This window comes from Danio rerio, chromosome 18 (genome assembly GCF_049306965.1).
Source record: "Danio rerio strain Tuebingen ecotype United States chromosome 18, GRCz12tu, whole genome shotgun sequence".
NCBI classification, from domain to species: domain Eukaryota; kingdom Metazoa; phylum Chordata; class Actinopteri; order Cypriniformes; family Danionidae; genus Danio; species Danio rerio.
This window is the reverse complement of record NC_133193.1, coordinates 8,596,057-8,612,500: the sequence shown is the minus strand read 5'-3', so window position 1 is coordinate 8,612,500 and position 16,444 is coordinate 8,596,057. Positions and strand designations below refer to the sequence as shown.

The window sequence follows — 16,444 nt, the reverse complement described above, 5'->3', positions numbered from 1 at the left end:
CAAATAAACCGAAAATGAGCGCTTTTAACTTCTCCCTCAACCTTCCGCTGGCCTGCAGGTATACACACACACACACACACACACAAGTGAATGCTGCTCTCTCATTGGCTGTAGGTGATCTCCGACGTTATTTTCAGTCAAAACTCATTTCACACGACATGATTTGAATCGCCGACAGCTCCAGATATTCAGCACGCCAAATATTTCACAGGCATTGGTGACTCATCTGCGATTCTCTCAGATCGCATCTTTGATGGTTCATACTGTGTGATTGTCAATCAACTGCACGAGCACCGATTTGCCTGTGATTTCAGGCTTTTCTCTGCAATTTCTCAAAACCTGTGGGCGAGTCAAAATCGGGGTTAAATCATGCAGTCTGAACTCAGCACAAACTGAGGTTTCTTTGGTTTCTTCTCTTGAACTCAAACATATATTGAAGAATGCTGGAAACCTTTAACTTTTTTACTTTAGTAGTTTTGTCTTTTCCATACTAAGTCAAGTCAATGGTTACAGGTTTCCTGCTTTCTTCAAAAAATATTTTTTGTTTAACAATAGAAAGAAATTCATTAAGGTTTCGAACAACTTGAAGATTATGTAATTAGTGAGTAAATTAATTTTGAGTGAACCATTCCTTTGAATTAGGCCTGTCTCGATAAGGATTTTTTGTTGTGCGATAAGCAACCATTAGATCATTTTATGTCATTGATTATACAATGATTATACATAAACATAATGCAAATAGCCATAAACATTATCATTATTATTTAGATTCTATAATTTGATTTTAAAAAGGTAAATGGCCTATTATACAGGGTGATTCAAAAAGAATACCACAACTTCAAAAATCGAGAACTCTGCTAAGAAGAATAGGAGAGCTAAGCTCTTTCTGTCGTCGATTAAGGAAGCTCTGAAGTTTCGTTTGCTTGCTCAACTAAAAGAAGGAATAACTGGAGCTATCCAAACTGTTTAGCCCGAGATGCTACAGAGAATGTGGATGTTGTTCAAATATTCGGTTGATGTCACTCGAGTGTCTATGAACTTATTTTCTACTGAAAAAAACTTTAAGTACTCTTCACATTGATTAATTACCCAAGGGTCCATCATGTTTCTTTGATTAAATACAGATTTTCAAAGTTGTGGTGTTCTTTTTGAATCACTCTGTATGTTAAAGATCCTATTAGGTTAATGCCCAAGTATAAACATTGACACCAGTGAGGTAGAATGTAAATGTCATTGTAAAATGGTTTTAACGTTTTTTGTAAATTTGTAAATATATATTGCAATGGCAGAAATTATTGAGGTCATCTCCAAGTATTGCACGATATATTGATTATTGGGACAGGCTTACTTTAAACTTTAAAATAAATGTTTTTAAGGTGAGTTATTAAATAGTTAAAATTAATTGGACATGCTTTTCTAAAATAATACATGTATTAAATAATAAAATAACAACTTGTTTTTAACCATTAAATGATAGAAAATAAAGAATTAAAGTGAAATTAATTTGGGAAAATAAAAAAAATACCATTCTGTAAGTATTACTGTTGTCCGAACACCACAGGTTAAGATGTTTATCTGCTTCATGTGGATTTTTGTGTGGATTTGTGAATTGAAAATGAATTCATTTTTCATCAAATCATCATTTTTCTAGAGGGCATCACCATCCACATCATCGCCCTGGGTGTACAGGAAAATTCTAAAACCCCAGTGGCCTCCATTACAGCCTGGGAGTGTGAGCATGTATTTGAGATGAATCACTGGAGTCTGTTTGACTTTGGCTTTTGTGTTTGTGGATTTCAATTGATTTGTCATATTACTTGCACCTTGGTTCTAAAATATTTCCTCTTGAATTAGCTTATAGTCACTGGGGCAAAGTTATTTTGATTGCACTGAATCACTTGGGGAGAAAACCTTTTTGTCTTTCACACTTGTGAGAGTGTGTATATTTGAAGCAGTCTCTATTTATCTTGTATCTGTTTTGCAGGAAGAACTAAAGGGAAATGAATTTACCTCCTGTGAAGGTGACAGTAAGGTGTTTGATGGAAGTCTAAACACCACACCGCCATGTACATCGAATATTCGTTTCCCCAATGAAGAACTTTATACCTCTGTTGGTAAATGAGCTTTGTTAAAACTCTCAGAGCTAATGCAACAACCACATTTGCCATATTTATTTGTTTTTGTCTGTAGCAGAACCTGGGGCACTGAGCACCTCCGCACTAATTGATAAGATGTTTGAAGACGTCCTGCAGCACGCAGAAAAGGAAGATGAAGCTGCAGATGAAAATAAGCAAGAGGAAATGGAGAAAGCTGAGAGCTGTGTATCACAGGCTGAAGATAAAACAGAGCTGGACACAGTTGAAAATGAAGACGAAACTGAATTGGACACAGTCGAAAATGAAGAAAACACACAATGGCACACAGTAAAAAATGAGGACGAAACCGAATTGGACACAGTCAAAAATGAAGACAAAACAGAACTGAACATAGTTGAAAATGAAGACAAAACAAAACTGAACATAATCGAAAAGGAAGACAACACACAACAGGATGCAGTCGAAGAAGAAAAAGTGGAATCAGTCACAGTCACAATAAATGAAGAGCTGCTTGATCACAGTGAGATGTCTGAAGAGAGTGTAGAATCTCCTGATGACAGTTCTGCAGTGAGTGAAGAAAAGGAGCTCCGTGATGGTGAAGGAGAAATGGAGGAGGAGCAGGAGTGTCCTCCCATGGGTGCTGAAGATGACTTTCTAACCCTGCCACCCAGCTATATCCTCTCTCCTCTCAGCAAATCTGTGGAGGCTGTTGTCACCCCACTGGTATTGCTGTGTTTTTGGTTTTATAATTGATTGTATAATTTGACTTTGTAGTTAAATAATATTTAGCCTATGACAGGGTGTCTGCAGGGTCTTTCTTAAAATTTCTTAAATCTCAAAATAATCGTTTAAGGCCTTAAAAAGTCTTAAATATACTGAAATATTGTGTCGTAGGTCTCAAATCTTTTTTTAAACAGGTCTTAATTTTCATTTGTTCATGTATTGCTACCTAATCTGGCCAACAATCACCAACAATCCATCTCAATAAAACTTTAACTCTTTATTTAAAAAGTTCACGTTTAACTTTATTTACCATAATGGTTTAATTATTTTCCTTACAAAAACATTTGTTTAAAAGTGCTATATTTTGCGATAAAAATGCTATATTTTAGATGTTATAATAGGTCTACATGAATTTAATTCATAATTCCTTTATTATTGAAAAAAGTATTATTTGCATGCCACTTCACCTCAAATGTATTGGTTTATTTTTATTTATTTTGTAGATAACTGACCAACAAAAATACATTCAAATAAAGAAAACTATACCAAACAAATTTGGTTACAAAAAGAGCATTTCTTCCAAAAAAATTGGGCTATATGAAGTGGTCAACCTGTTGCTATTTTGGGGTTTTCATCTATTGTTTTTTTTTCTGTCTTATCAGGTAACAATCCAAAGTAATTCAAAATGTCACTTTGTGAGTTGTTCTTTTTAGGAGATTGCTGCGGTTGTTGAAGCTACTAAATCTTATTGATAGTGCAAAAATGAACTGATTCAGATGTGCGTTTGAAACGTCAGAAAACGTGCAACCTTAAAAGGCTCCTCAGGCTATTAAAATAAAATGGTCTATTTTTTCACAATTGTGTGAGCATTTTAGTGACTTTTCTACATGCAATATTATCTATTGTAGATAAGCTGTTAATGACAATACTACCGTTTACAAACTACAGTGGCACCACCAGTATTTTGGAGCCATGGTATCGCGATAATACCATAGTACCGCTAAACTGTGCAACTCTACATACAAGTAGTTTTTACACAATATTTAAAAGATTTTGCTTAGAAATATCTAAAATATAAAAATTTTTATTATTAAAATATTGTTTTATTATTAATTGTATTAAATTAGTTTATTTTGTTTGATAGGGCAAACAAAAATCTTTTCCATCTGGACTATGAGTCTAAAATTTAATTCATAAAGGTCTTAAAGTCTTAAATTTAACTTGATGAAATCTGCAGAAACCCTGATATGAAACCCAGACATCATATTGTTTTCATAAAATGGCTTTTGACATATTAATGCCACTTTTCACATTAAATTAAGTGGCAATATTGCATAGTTTTTGGTAAATTCAGATTGGATATACATATAAATGGAAATTTATAAATGTATTAATTCTAAATGTGTTCATGAATGTTCCTTCAGAAGATTGAAATCACATTGTCTGAACCATCAGACCAACTGCCTCTACCTGAAGAAGTGACGGATGGTTCTGCTGACAGCGTTCCACCTTTGTACAGGTGTGCCACAATTGAAAAATACAATTGATAATACATTTTCAAAAACCTTGTCTTTTTGTATCACTTTGTAACTTGTTGTTTTAGCATTGATTATGGTTACTTGTTGCTAGTAGCTGTTTCTATTCAAAAATGCGAATTTAATTTATACGCAAAACTGGAATGTTGCATAAAAGACGTGCGAATAATCAGCGTTTCCGTCTAATGAGTCAACGAGAACAAAATCCTCACTTCCTGATTAACTGGTGCCAAATATCAACAGTAAAAACGTATTTTGCTGCGGTAGGAGAAGCTGTGTGAATCTTTTCTTTATTTTTGATGAATGACTTGCGCCTCGAAGACAATATGTCGATGCGTAATGAACACCTGGTGATGTTTATAGCCATGAGATGCAGAGCGTCAGAAGCTCTTGAAGGTTCTGGAAGTCATTAATAATATAATAACACTAATACTGAAATGGTTAAGGTGTTTAAGAATGACCAAAACAATATCTCAGATGTTTTACAGTGTGCTAAGCCTGCCGGTTTTTCCATTCACACACAAAATCACATAACTTTTTTAATGCACATACTGGAATTTGTTCGGTAAAACTGTTTCCATCGTAGTTTATGCGTATCTTTTCTCATCGAATAAAAAGTTTATCGGAAACGTAGCTAGTGATAGGCTAATAATTCAACGAGGTTTTCTATATACATTACTGTTCAAATGATTAGTTGGTAAGATATTAAGATTATAAAATAAAAGTGCTCACCCATGCTACACACTAGTTCTGAAGTTTTTAGCTCGTGATCCCAACTATCCTTGTATAAATATACAAATGTTGCACAATGGTGCACACACACCAAAAGGAACTATATAAACAAGCTTATTGACAAGACAAAAAAAGTCAACAGTCTAACAACCATATAATTTTTTATAGTCATTATTCATTTGTTTCATTCAGTATTTACCTCACTTAATAAGAAAGGGGAGCACAATGTTTGAAGCACAAGACTATTCTTGGTTTAATTTGGAGACCGCCACTTGATGCCTCCTATGTTCAGTCATGGCCTTCATTTTTAATGTATGTGAGTGTCGTAATGGTGTCAAAGTTTAACGCTGTGCCGTAAAATTAATCTGCTACGACTAACACTATTGCTGTATCATTAATCTAGCATAAAACCCCAGGGGTCACAATCCAATGGAAAATGAATTGAAAGGCTGATGGCTTTTTATTTGCATGTTGATTTTTATGTAACTATTAAATACTATTTTACTAGGTTACAGATTAAAATATTTAATTATTGTCTCACGACCCCCATTTTGGAAACTACTGCACTCGTTGAAACACAATATTATGAAATGAAAATTTTCCTGAATTTTCGGCAACCATTACTCCAATATTAAGTGTCATGTTGTGTTTCAGAAATCATTCGAATATGTTAAATTGCTTTGGTGCTTTTTAATAAAATTCTACAGCATTATTGACAATAATATGTATGTGTTATTGACAGCATTGATGCCTACCGCTCACAGAGGAAGGTCCACCAACTCACTACTCAGAGCTTGACCCCTGGCGTTCAGAAGCAGGTTCAAGAGAAGATCTGCTCAAAAAAGCCTATCAACGTCAAGGAGAGAATTAAGGTCTGAAAATGTGTTGTGTATAGATAACAAATGCATTATTGATCACCTTCATGAATGCAGGATCTTATTCAGGTGATTGTATTTGTCCTTTAAGGCTTTGAACGAGGAGGCGGCCAAGTTGCAGACCATCATCACACAGACGCTGCAGGCTCTGAGCTGCTGCAGCGATGAGGAACATGGAAAGGGTTCACAACAGGAGGCGGAGGCTGAGAAACTCCTGCTTGTGTCCAGTAAGTGCAACCTTACTAATTTTTCTTCTTGAGCTTTCTGCATATAGAGTTGAAGACCAGATTTTAAGTCCTCCTGTGAAATTAAGTTTTTCAAATATTTCCCAGGTCTGTTTAACGAAGAGATTTTTTTCCCAGCACATTTTTTTATGCTGATAGTTTTTTTAATAACTAATTTCATTTACTTTGATGACAGTACACACATTTTTACTAGTTACTATGCGATATTAGTATTAAGATATTATTAAGTGCAATTTAATAGATTATTTAGATTTAACTAGGCAAGTTAGATTAAATAAGTAGTTGGACAACAGTAGTTTGTTCTGTAGCCAATCAGAAAAAAATACATTCTTAAGGGAGCTAATTATATAATAATATTCACTTTCATTTTTCTTTTTTTTTTATTTATTTTCTTTTCTTTTTTTTATTCTAGACAAACTAAAAGAAATAAGACTTTCTTCAGAAGAAAAATATTACTAGGAATACTGAGGGAAACTTTTTGATTAGAGAAAATTTGGGAAATATTTAAAAAGAAAATTTCATAAAAGGGCTAATAATTGTGTCTTATATCTTATATTGAGAGTAGAGAATAAACTACTTGACTACATCTTGTTGCTATCCAAGTTTTAGAAACAACAAATAATAACTTGACTTCTAGTTGATCATTTGGTCTCAGAAGTGGTGTATATGAAAGGCAAAGACCTCTAGATTAGGCTTATTTTACCAAAATAAAATATGAACATGCCTTGATTTTTAATGATATAATTGATTAATTAAACGGAAAAATGTACAGTACAGTATATAAAGTCATGGTGCAGTGGAAAAAGAATTAATTTTGTGTTTGACTCCCATGAGCTTGGAGGACTGCATCCATTCATCTCTGGAATGACTTAAATCACTTATTAATAAAGTCATCTGGAACGGCAAAGAAAGCGTTCTTGCAGGACTCCCAGAGTTATTCAAGATTCTTTGGCTTCATCTTCAATGCCTCCTGCTTCTTACCCCAGACATGCTCAATAATGTTAATTCGTTCCTGTCATGCAGGTGAAAAGCGAGCAGCCTTACTGGCGGAGGTCAACAGGCTGAGAGAGGGTGAACCTGGAGAACCAGAATCCCAGAATGCACCTCTTCAGCCCTGCAGGGGCACCGTCAGCATCAGCAGCATTCAGCTGCCTCTCAAGGTGGAGTTTGTGTGCTCCGCTCGCACAGGTGAGTTTTAATACACATTTATAAATGGCAGGAACAAGATGTTTCACTGTATACTGTCAGTGTTCACTCACAGTTTATGTCTGCTGTCTATATAAAGGTCGTCCAAGGCACTACTTCTTCGTTCTGATCCGTTATGGCCCATGTAACATTATGGCAACACCTTTAGCTACAGCTGCTGATGCCCAAAATGGAGACACTATCACCTTCCCAACTTCCATCACACTGTGAGTCCACACAATACATAAAATGCACTGCTGTTTTTTTTAACTAATGTCAGAGTTTAACCTGAATCATATCTGTGAGGTTTTTATGTGTAATAGTGATTTACGCTGGTTTGAATATTTGATTCACAGACAAGATATTCGCTCCAGTTTCGAGATTGATGTTGAGGTCTACAGTCTGGTAGGTACAGTTCATGTTAACATTGGTTCTTTTTAGGTTTAAAAGAAAATGACAGTTGTTTTGTTCACTCATTTCTAACTCTAATTGTTTTTTTTTTGTATTTTTTTTTTGTGGTTCTCTAATTTATAGTCCAATACTCAGAGTAATACCTGTAGCCTCAATGTTCAGCAGTTTCGCAGCTCAACAAAGTCAAGGGTATGTACACTTTCATGTCTTATTGGGAAGATTACGTTACTTTCATAAATGCAAAGTTAAACAAAGTGCTATTTTTTTTTTTTAGGTGACTCCTAAGAAGATTCTGCACAGCATCACTGTATGTATCTTCTCTGTTTCTATAACATCATTAGACTTCATTAATTAAGAACAAGCCAATACATTTTGTATTATTTTTTTTAAAAATATGGCTGTAATATTCATAAAATGAAGAACTAGGGCTGCACAATATATCGTTTCAGCATCGATATCGCAGTGTGTGCATCTGCAATAGTCACATTGCAGGATATGCAATGCTGAGTTGGTATTATAGTTAATTATATATTTGATTGTACTCAATGTAGAGTATAATCATAATGGAGTAAAATTTTATCATCTGCATTTTTAAACACAAACATTTATTCATTATTTTTATTTCACCTTTACTTGTTTCAAAAGTTTATGAGTTTCTTTTTGTGTTAAACAAAAAAAGAAGATATTTTAACAACTCCTAAACGTTTGAAACATGTGAAGGGTGACTAAATAGAGAGTCCATTTTCATTTTTAAGTTAACTATCCCTTTAAGACCTGTGACTGTGTGAACATTTCAATATTATTGAGTTTAAAACATCCGGCCATAAGAAACTTTAATGTTTGTAACTTTAATGAAGGTTACTATATTACGATATGCTGTGTTGATTATTCAATATCTATAACCTGAATACTGTTAGACTCTCCAGAAAATTGTCATTTACTTTTATCTTTGCTATATTGTATTTATCAATGCTTAAAATTTATTTTTTTTATATTATTCGAGACTAACTCCCTACAAATATATAATTCCAATTAATCTAAAACAAATAATTCTTTCCAAATAAATCTTTTTAGGTCATCTGGTGAAATTGCATGTATGTAATATATATTGCAGAAATACAACATATCGCAATGTCAGACTTTTCCAATATCATGCAGCCCTAATAAGATTATTTAAATCAGCCTTTAGGCTAGATAGTCAGACTCGTTCCCGTTGGTCCTCAATCTGGCAACCTGCACTTGCGTTTGTTTTGATCCAGGAATACAATACCTAGTTCAACCATTGGTTGTCAAACTTGCATATTTTAATAGATGAGATGCATCATATTTAATATCATTAATTAAAAATTGTTGCATGATAAGCAAAGCTAACAACATTAATTTGTCTTTGTGTTGATTTTCCTAGAAATCTAATCAGAGTGCGACTTGTAAGTATTTATTTAATTGACTAGTTTAATCATTGGTTTAGTCATTGTCATCAGATTTTGATATTTTTGTTTTTGTCTATTATAGCTGCAACTTTGCCTTGTCTGACTGCCCAACGCTCTAGTAACTTCACTTTAGTGGGCTCTCACAAAATCACCCTCAATTCATTGGGACAAAGCAAGTTTCCTCTGGACAAGGTAAATGCAGTGAAAAAGGAGTCTTATTACATTAACAAAAAAGAAGATGAAGTGGTTGTTGCTATCTTTACCTGTGTATGCACTTAATTTCTTTGTTTATTCACCGACTTTTTCCTTTGTAATGTCAGATATTGTGCACATGTTTGTACTGTTACACTTCAGGGGTTAATTAGGATTTCTCTGAATGTACAATGACCTGAGGATTTGTCTTGACTCTTGTGTTTGCACTGTGGTGGGAGTTGTGGTGATGTAACTGGGTCTCTGTCCATCTCTCCTGTTTCTCTTCACTCAGATGAAATTTGAAGGAAAAATCAGGCGACTTCTTGGAGATGAGTTTCAGGAAAAGGTGTCACTCTTTTCACCTCAGTCTCTCTTTCTGGTTTAGTGGGCTTTGCACATTTTCTGTTTTAGTGTGTGTGACAGAAAAAAAGCTAGGCATTGTTTTGATCTGTTTGTGATTTAGAGAATGTCCTGGCATGTGCAATAATCAGTGAATTAGCTTGATTTAAGGTTTTCATTACTTGCTTTTGGACAAATTAAACTAACTTCTCCATATTTTTACTTCAGTCTCAACCTGTATTTTTAGCTGAGATATCAGAGACGTTTTGATGCCTGAATAATTAAATATATATTGTAAATAAGTTATGCTTTTGTGATATAGGTTTTAAAAGGGTTTAGCAAACTTGCTTATAAGCCATATATACTTTTTTCATTACCATTCAGAACTCTTTTAATTATAATTTTGTCTCAAAATGCTACTGTAGTGTGTTGATTTAGACTGTTGCAAAAAAACTTATTAATTTGAACAATATTATTCTGCATCTGACATGCCCATCTGTTGTTGTTTTGTTTTTCCTGTGTGATGACTAACCCATTTGTTATTTTGTGTAGGTTCCCTTCCTCTCTCCTCTAGAGGGCCACATCTATCTGCGGCTGCATAGCGAGGGCCACTCCAACGTCCAGCATGAGGGCTTTTTGGTGGGTTGTTGTACAATGCTCAGCATATAGGAGTACACCCCTCAGAAATCTCTCATTTAGATAAATAATTTCTATAGGAAGCTTTACAATATTATATTTGTGCATATACATTAAATTAATCAGTACTGAAGCCAAATCTGGAGCTGATCTAACAAAATGACTTATGATAACGGTCCAAAATTAGGTCACCCGTTATATGTTATGGGAAAATATTAAAATAAAAAAGAGCAAAATTCAAGAGAAGCAAAAAACATTGTAAACATTTAGTTGAAATTTTGTAGGTTGTAATTTTTTCCCTAATATTTCACATGCATTTAAATGTATTAGCTTTGTCTTTTTAAAGATATTCAGTCACTAAAATATTATTTTAGTAAATATATTCATTTAATAAATCGGTTTCTGCTCAAATGGACCAAAATACATTAGCTATATTCACTGAAAAATTGATAAAAATATTCATTTACAAAATGGGGCATACTCATTTACGCTGAGCACTGTATATAATGTCACAAAACCTGACCGATAGTTCTGTTGTTAGTTTAATAACACGGAAAAGGCACTTAACTTATCTGTAGACCCTCAGGCTCAGTTCATGTGTATATAAGCAAAAATGTGATAGTCCAGTTGGCATATTTGCAAAGCAGATATGTGAAATATGTTAGCAATTTATCATTACCATTACAGTCTGATCCATTTGAATGCATGTTGCCAAATTAAAGACAGGTGTGAAGCAAGAATATGCTTGTCGCGATGTTTCTGGTTACATCAGAATTTCTTTTTTTTTTATAAATTATTATAAATAAATAAATAAATAAATATATTATATATTGAATTTTGGTCATGCATGTTATCTTGATGCCCTTGAGCCTACGTAAGTGCCATTTGTACCTATGGTTAATCCACCTATACCATTACTTTAGATGAGTTTAAACCAGTTAGTCCATTCTCCTCTGATTTCTGGCATTAACAAGGCTTTTTGCTTACAGAACTGCCATTAAAATACTTATTTTTTCCAGACTATTCTCTGTAAATCTAAGAATTCAAGTTGTCACACTATTCCTCTTTTTAAATCTCCTATTGAAAATAATATATATTTTGAAATATGTTTTGTTTTTGTGAAATGTTTGTAATTGTTTTATTTCTTCTCTTACAGACCATGTTTGAGGATGTGAGTGGTTTTGGAGCCTGGCAAAGGTTCTACTTCCTTCTAGAAGGAGGTCATCTGCTGTATTGGAACTATCCTAATGAGATGGGCAGCAAGGTGTGCAACATCACTACACTGAGTGATTTGTAATGTGTGCCTTCTCTAATGTGTCTCCTCATCAATAACTATTATCTCCTTCACTTTTAGCCAGCAGATGGTAGTCTGTCTCTCTATGGCTTCTGCAGTGTCCGGCCTGTGGAAAGAGAATGCTGTGCACGACCACACACCTTCGAACTAGTTGAGACTAGCACCTTTCAGAAAGAAGACAGCCAGACCTTGAAGAAGTAAAGTATCTGTGTATTTGTAAAGCAATAGTTTTAGACTGAATATAAACATCTGTCATCACACTGGTGTTGTTGCACACCTGTATGCCATCTGTTTTTCCGTGGAACTCAACAGGAAAAGCGCCATGCCCCTCCTTTATTCCTGACAGTGAATGTGATCATAATGTTTGAAAGCTCTAAAAATGGAAAACCAGAAATTGATCCATCTACTCTACCTGACAAAAGTCTTATCGTTGATCGCAGTTGTAAGAGCAACAAATAATATCTTGACTTCTTGTTGATCATTTGGGAAAGTGGCAGAAGGTCGATTTTTCTAATGAGTCTTCTGTTGAACTGAATCCCAATCATGACAAATACTGCAGTAGACCTACTGGAACCTGCATGGACTCAAGATTCTCACTGAAATCTGTCAAGTTTGGTGAAGGAAAATCATGGTTTGGGGTTACATTCAGTATAGGAGTGTGCGAGAGATCTGCAGAGTAAATAGCAACATTAATAGCCTGAGGTATCAAGACATTTGTGCTGTCCATTACAATATACACCACAGGAGAGGGCAAATTCTTCAGCAGGATAGCGCGCCTTCTCAAACCTTAGTCTCCACATCAAAGTTCCTGAAAACAAAGAAGGTCAAGGTGCTCCAGGATTTGGCCAGCCCAGTTACCAGATATGAACATTATTGAGTATATCTGGAGAAAGATGAAAGAGGAGGCATTGAAGATAAATCCAAAGAATCTTGATAAAACTCTGGGAGTCCTGCAAGAATGTTTTCTTTGCCACTCCAGATGACTTTATTTAAAAGTGATTTGAGTCATTGCAGAGATGTATGGATGGAGTCCTCCAAGCTCATGGGAGTCACACACAATATTAATTCTGTTTCCACTGCACCATGACTTTATATTCTAGACTGTACAATATTTCTGTTAAGTGACAAGACTTTTGTCTAAGCAAAGTCAGACCTTATTGTCCTAGTTAAATCATTAAAAATCAAGGCATGATCATATTTTATGTTGGTAAAATAAGCGTGGTCTAGAGACCTTTGCCTTTCATATAAGTCACTTCATATAAGCCAAATGATTGAATAGAAATCCATTTATTATTTGTTATTCCAAAAACTTGCATAGGTGACAAGATTTTTGTAAGGTAGTGTAGACCATTATGATGATCACATTTCTGCATTCAGTCCTAAAGTGAAAATTCAGCCTCCTTTTATAAATGCAGGTTTTAGATTGTGTAATTCACTCATGCAAATGTTTCAAAATCACCTAAAAATTCATAAATATACATAATAATAAAAATACATAAATTGAGATATTTTAGTGAAATCTAAAACCTCTCAAATTCTCCATTGACAACAATGGACTAGAGACCATTGTTGACCAAGTCCAGAAAAGAAACCAAAAACATTACCAAACCATTCTACGTGACTTCAGTGGTTCAACTATAATGATTCAAAGCTCCATGAACAGGATCTCCAGGAAAATAATGTACATTTGACTTTGTTTGCCAATATCTTCTCTTTCACGTCAAGTAGGAGTGTGCTTTTAATGCATGCAGTGCAACGTATTCTCATTGAAGTCAGCAGCACAACATGCAACTAGTGTGTTACTTATAGTAAACGTGCACCCTGATTTGACACGGGAGACATTGACTAACTTTTACTGCTTGTTTTTGTATTATTGCACAATAGAAGTGTTCTTTAAAATCTTAAATTTACTAACATACTGTGTTATAGGTGTTAAATTGTTTCAAACTGATCGTTGTCCAAGTAAAGATATTCAATTTGGACCGATATCCATCCAATGACCAACATTTTATCTCAATAAAAGCTTATATTTTTTTTATTTACGTTTTTTTTTTAATTGCAAAGAGATAGTTTACAACAGCTGTTAGACATTTTACAGCAAATTCCCTAAATTAAATGACCTAATGAGGGGAAAAAAAACAAAAAAAAACAATTACACAATTCCTCATGATAATACTGGGCCATTAGAAAAAAATCCTAACCCTGTATTAGTCTAAAATTTAATTCTTCATGGTTTTCAAAGGGTCCTAAATTTGACTTGATGAAAATGAAGATGAAAAAAGTATTCATATAGATATGTAGAACCTCTACATTAATTGAGTGCATCTCTTATGTCCAATGCATAGGACCCATCTTGACTTGCATTTTATAGTTTGTTTTAATCTGAAAAATTTCCCAAAAGTCCATGGAGTCTTTCCCTTACAATTTCAGTACAATTTGAACATCTTTACTGAATTAGTTTACAATACTGTTGATGATTTTAAATTTGTACGTGCTTGATGTTTTGTTGTGTAGGTGCTGGTTCTCAGCGGACACACGAGAGGAGAGGTCTGACTGGATGGAGAAACTCAATCAAACATTACTGGACTTTCTAACCTGGAACAGGAAGCCTGTCTCCAATGAGACCCGGGCCAGCACGTCCTCCACATCCGGGACCTCTCGTGAGAGCATCCTGTAACACAACACAAACGTGAACTCTCATTTAAGACTAAGAAAGGAAATCACAGATGATCATTTGTGGCACTACAAAAATGTAGAGGTTCTGAGAGCGTTTTATGCAATAATGCATTGTATTCTACATGTGCATGCTCATTATTAGATACTATATTACATACTAGGGGCATATTTAATATTTCAAATCCATCATTACATCTTAGAGATTCTGCTGAATTTTAGAAAAGTTTACAACACTGTAAGGATGGATGGATTCGCCAGTTTTTTTTTTTTTTCAGATTAGCCATATGAGAGCAAGGTGAGTTTAATGCCAGTTTGAATATTTGTTCATCTCCTGCCTTATTCAGACAGTTGCTCATAACTGAATGAACGCTTTACGTTTTAATGCAATGACCTTTTTCGGTTTATGAGGGTGTCCTTAATTACACTACATGATATAGTTATGTTTACTGCATTATTTGGGAAGTGATATTTTGGTAAAGCTTTTTTTATGTTTGCTGCTTTTCAACTTACTCTCTGGGAGCAATTTATGCGATCAAAGCAGTCAGAAGGAGAATTGCTTTTATTTGAATGTATATTATATGAAGTATGAATCGTATAGCTTATTATTTTTCTAAGAGGAACTTCCCTTTATAAATGGGTATGAAAATGTTAATTGTATACTATCATTTGGGAGTACCTGGCCATGCATTATAACTACTGTACATTTTATTTTTAGGGGAGACAGTCTGGTCAGCGTAATCGAATCGAGTTTACACTGTAATCTGATGGTTGACTGGGTTAAAATCTGAAATGTGCCAGTGCAGGGTTGACACTACAGAGTGATAATTTACCACGTCTGCAGGGAGAGAGAGTGAGGTATGATCTTGTGACCTCTGGGGTTTATTTGAACCTTCAGTAGGTTGTATTTGTTTTTCTTGAGAATGCAGTTTCCAATCTGGGGACTGTGAAACTGATGAAAAGTCTTTGTCCTATATGTGTTTTTGCCAAGGGTCTCATATTCTATTACTGCGTTAAACTATATATAAATATGCGAAATATCCTGGTAAAGGTACTATAAAATAAATATGGCTGTTAAAGTCTAATGTGTTTGTTTTTTTTGGCATACTGATTATTTATTTAAATTTTTTTTTTAGTATTTAATAAAATGATTATTATTAGCTGGTCAGTTAAAATTTGTAAGCTTAGCTTATGCTTTGCCAACTTAACACTTGACCTAAACTTAACTGGGATTTCTCTTCTTTTTTCCCTAAAGTTATCCCTGTGTTTGAGAATGTTACACATACTTTCTTAATAATTACTTTCTTAAGACAGTTATGTTTTGACATTTAAAAGTAAATTGTCTCATTTTACTTGCTCAAATAGGTGATCTCTGATATTACCACCAGTGGTGTAAAGTAACAAATTACAAATACTCAAATTACTTTAATTGAGTAGGTTTTCTCATAACTTGTAATTTACAAAGTAGTTTTGTTTGATGAACGAAATGGCCTTAAACACCCAGCTCACATAAGACATCAACTTGGCGTTGTACCCCAACATCGTGGGGACATTGCATTTTGTTTGAAAATGAAAATATATTGACATCAAAACCCAACATCAGGTTGACGTCAACGTCCAACCTAAAATCAACCAAATATCAACAACTAATGATGTTACAGCTTGACGCTGTGTGGACGTTACCACTATGACGTCTATCAGACATTCGATTCTGGTTGCTATACCTGATGAATAAATGTCAGTGTTTGACGTCAACATGTCGTTGGTTTAAGATGTTGGCTTGACGTTGGATTTTGGTCACTTTCCAGCACAACCTAAAATCAACCAAATGCCAACTTTATTTGATACTGTTATTGGGAATCAAAATAACATTGTCCTTAGACTCTGGCTAGGTATTGATTTTTGGTCACCTGACATCACAACCTGAATCTAAATATTGCCCTCTGGGCAATAACTAAATGCACTACAGAATGTTACAGTTACACACATCCTCAAATTATATGTAAATGCATCAGCCTTTCCCAGCGTAATACTCACTACTCTTGAGTACTTTTGAAAGGGCTACTTTTTTCCTCATA

At 34.4% G+C, this 16,444-nt stretch overlaps 2 protein-coding genes across 9 annotated transcripts in view; both read left to right on the top strand.

Annotated features, from left to right (window-relative positions):
* The window catches only part of anln2 (anillin, actin binding protein 2), a 22,820-nt gene extending 7,369 nt beyond the window's left edge, over positions 1 to 15,451 (top strand). The window contains exons 7-24 of one of the 8 annotated variants that reach the window (XM_073929214.1): positions 1,652 to 1,732; positions 1,985 to 2,114; positions 2,194 to 2,819; positions 4,244 to 4,338; positions 5,829 to 5,958; positions 6,053 to 6,188; positions 7,230 to 7,394; positions 7,492 to 7,618; positions 7,748 to 7,796; positions 7,926 to 7,991; positions 8,077 to 8,109; positions 9,208 to 9,229; positions 9,315 to 9,424; positions 9,717 to 9,770; positions 10,316 to 10,402; positions 11,556 to 11,663; positions 11,754 to 11,890; positions 14,208 to 15,451. In XM_073929214.1, the coding sequence (XP_073785315.1) occupies positions 1,652 to 1,732; positions 1,985 to 2,114; positions 2,194 to 2,819; positions 4,244 to 4,338; positions 5,829 to 5,958; positions 6,053 to 6,188; positions 7,230 to 7,394; positions 7,492 to 7,618; positions 7,748 to 7,796; positions 7,926 to 7,991; positions 8,077 to 8,109; positions 9,208 to 9,229; positions 9,315 to 9,424; positions 9,717 to 9,770; positions 10,316 to 10,402; positions 11,556 to 11,663; positions 11,754 to 11,890; positions 14,208 to 14,370 (2,319 nt within the window). In that variant the 3' untranslated portion in view covers positions 14,371 to 15,451. 8 annotated transcript variants of the gene reach the window in all.
* Positions 1 to 16,444, top strand: part of LOC101882393 (uncharacterized) — a 771,022-nt gene that overhangs the window by 193,006 nt on the left and 561,572 nt on the right. The window lies entirely within an intron of this gene.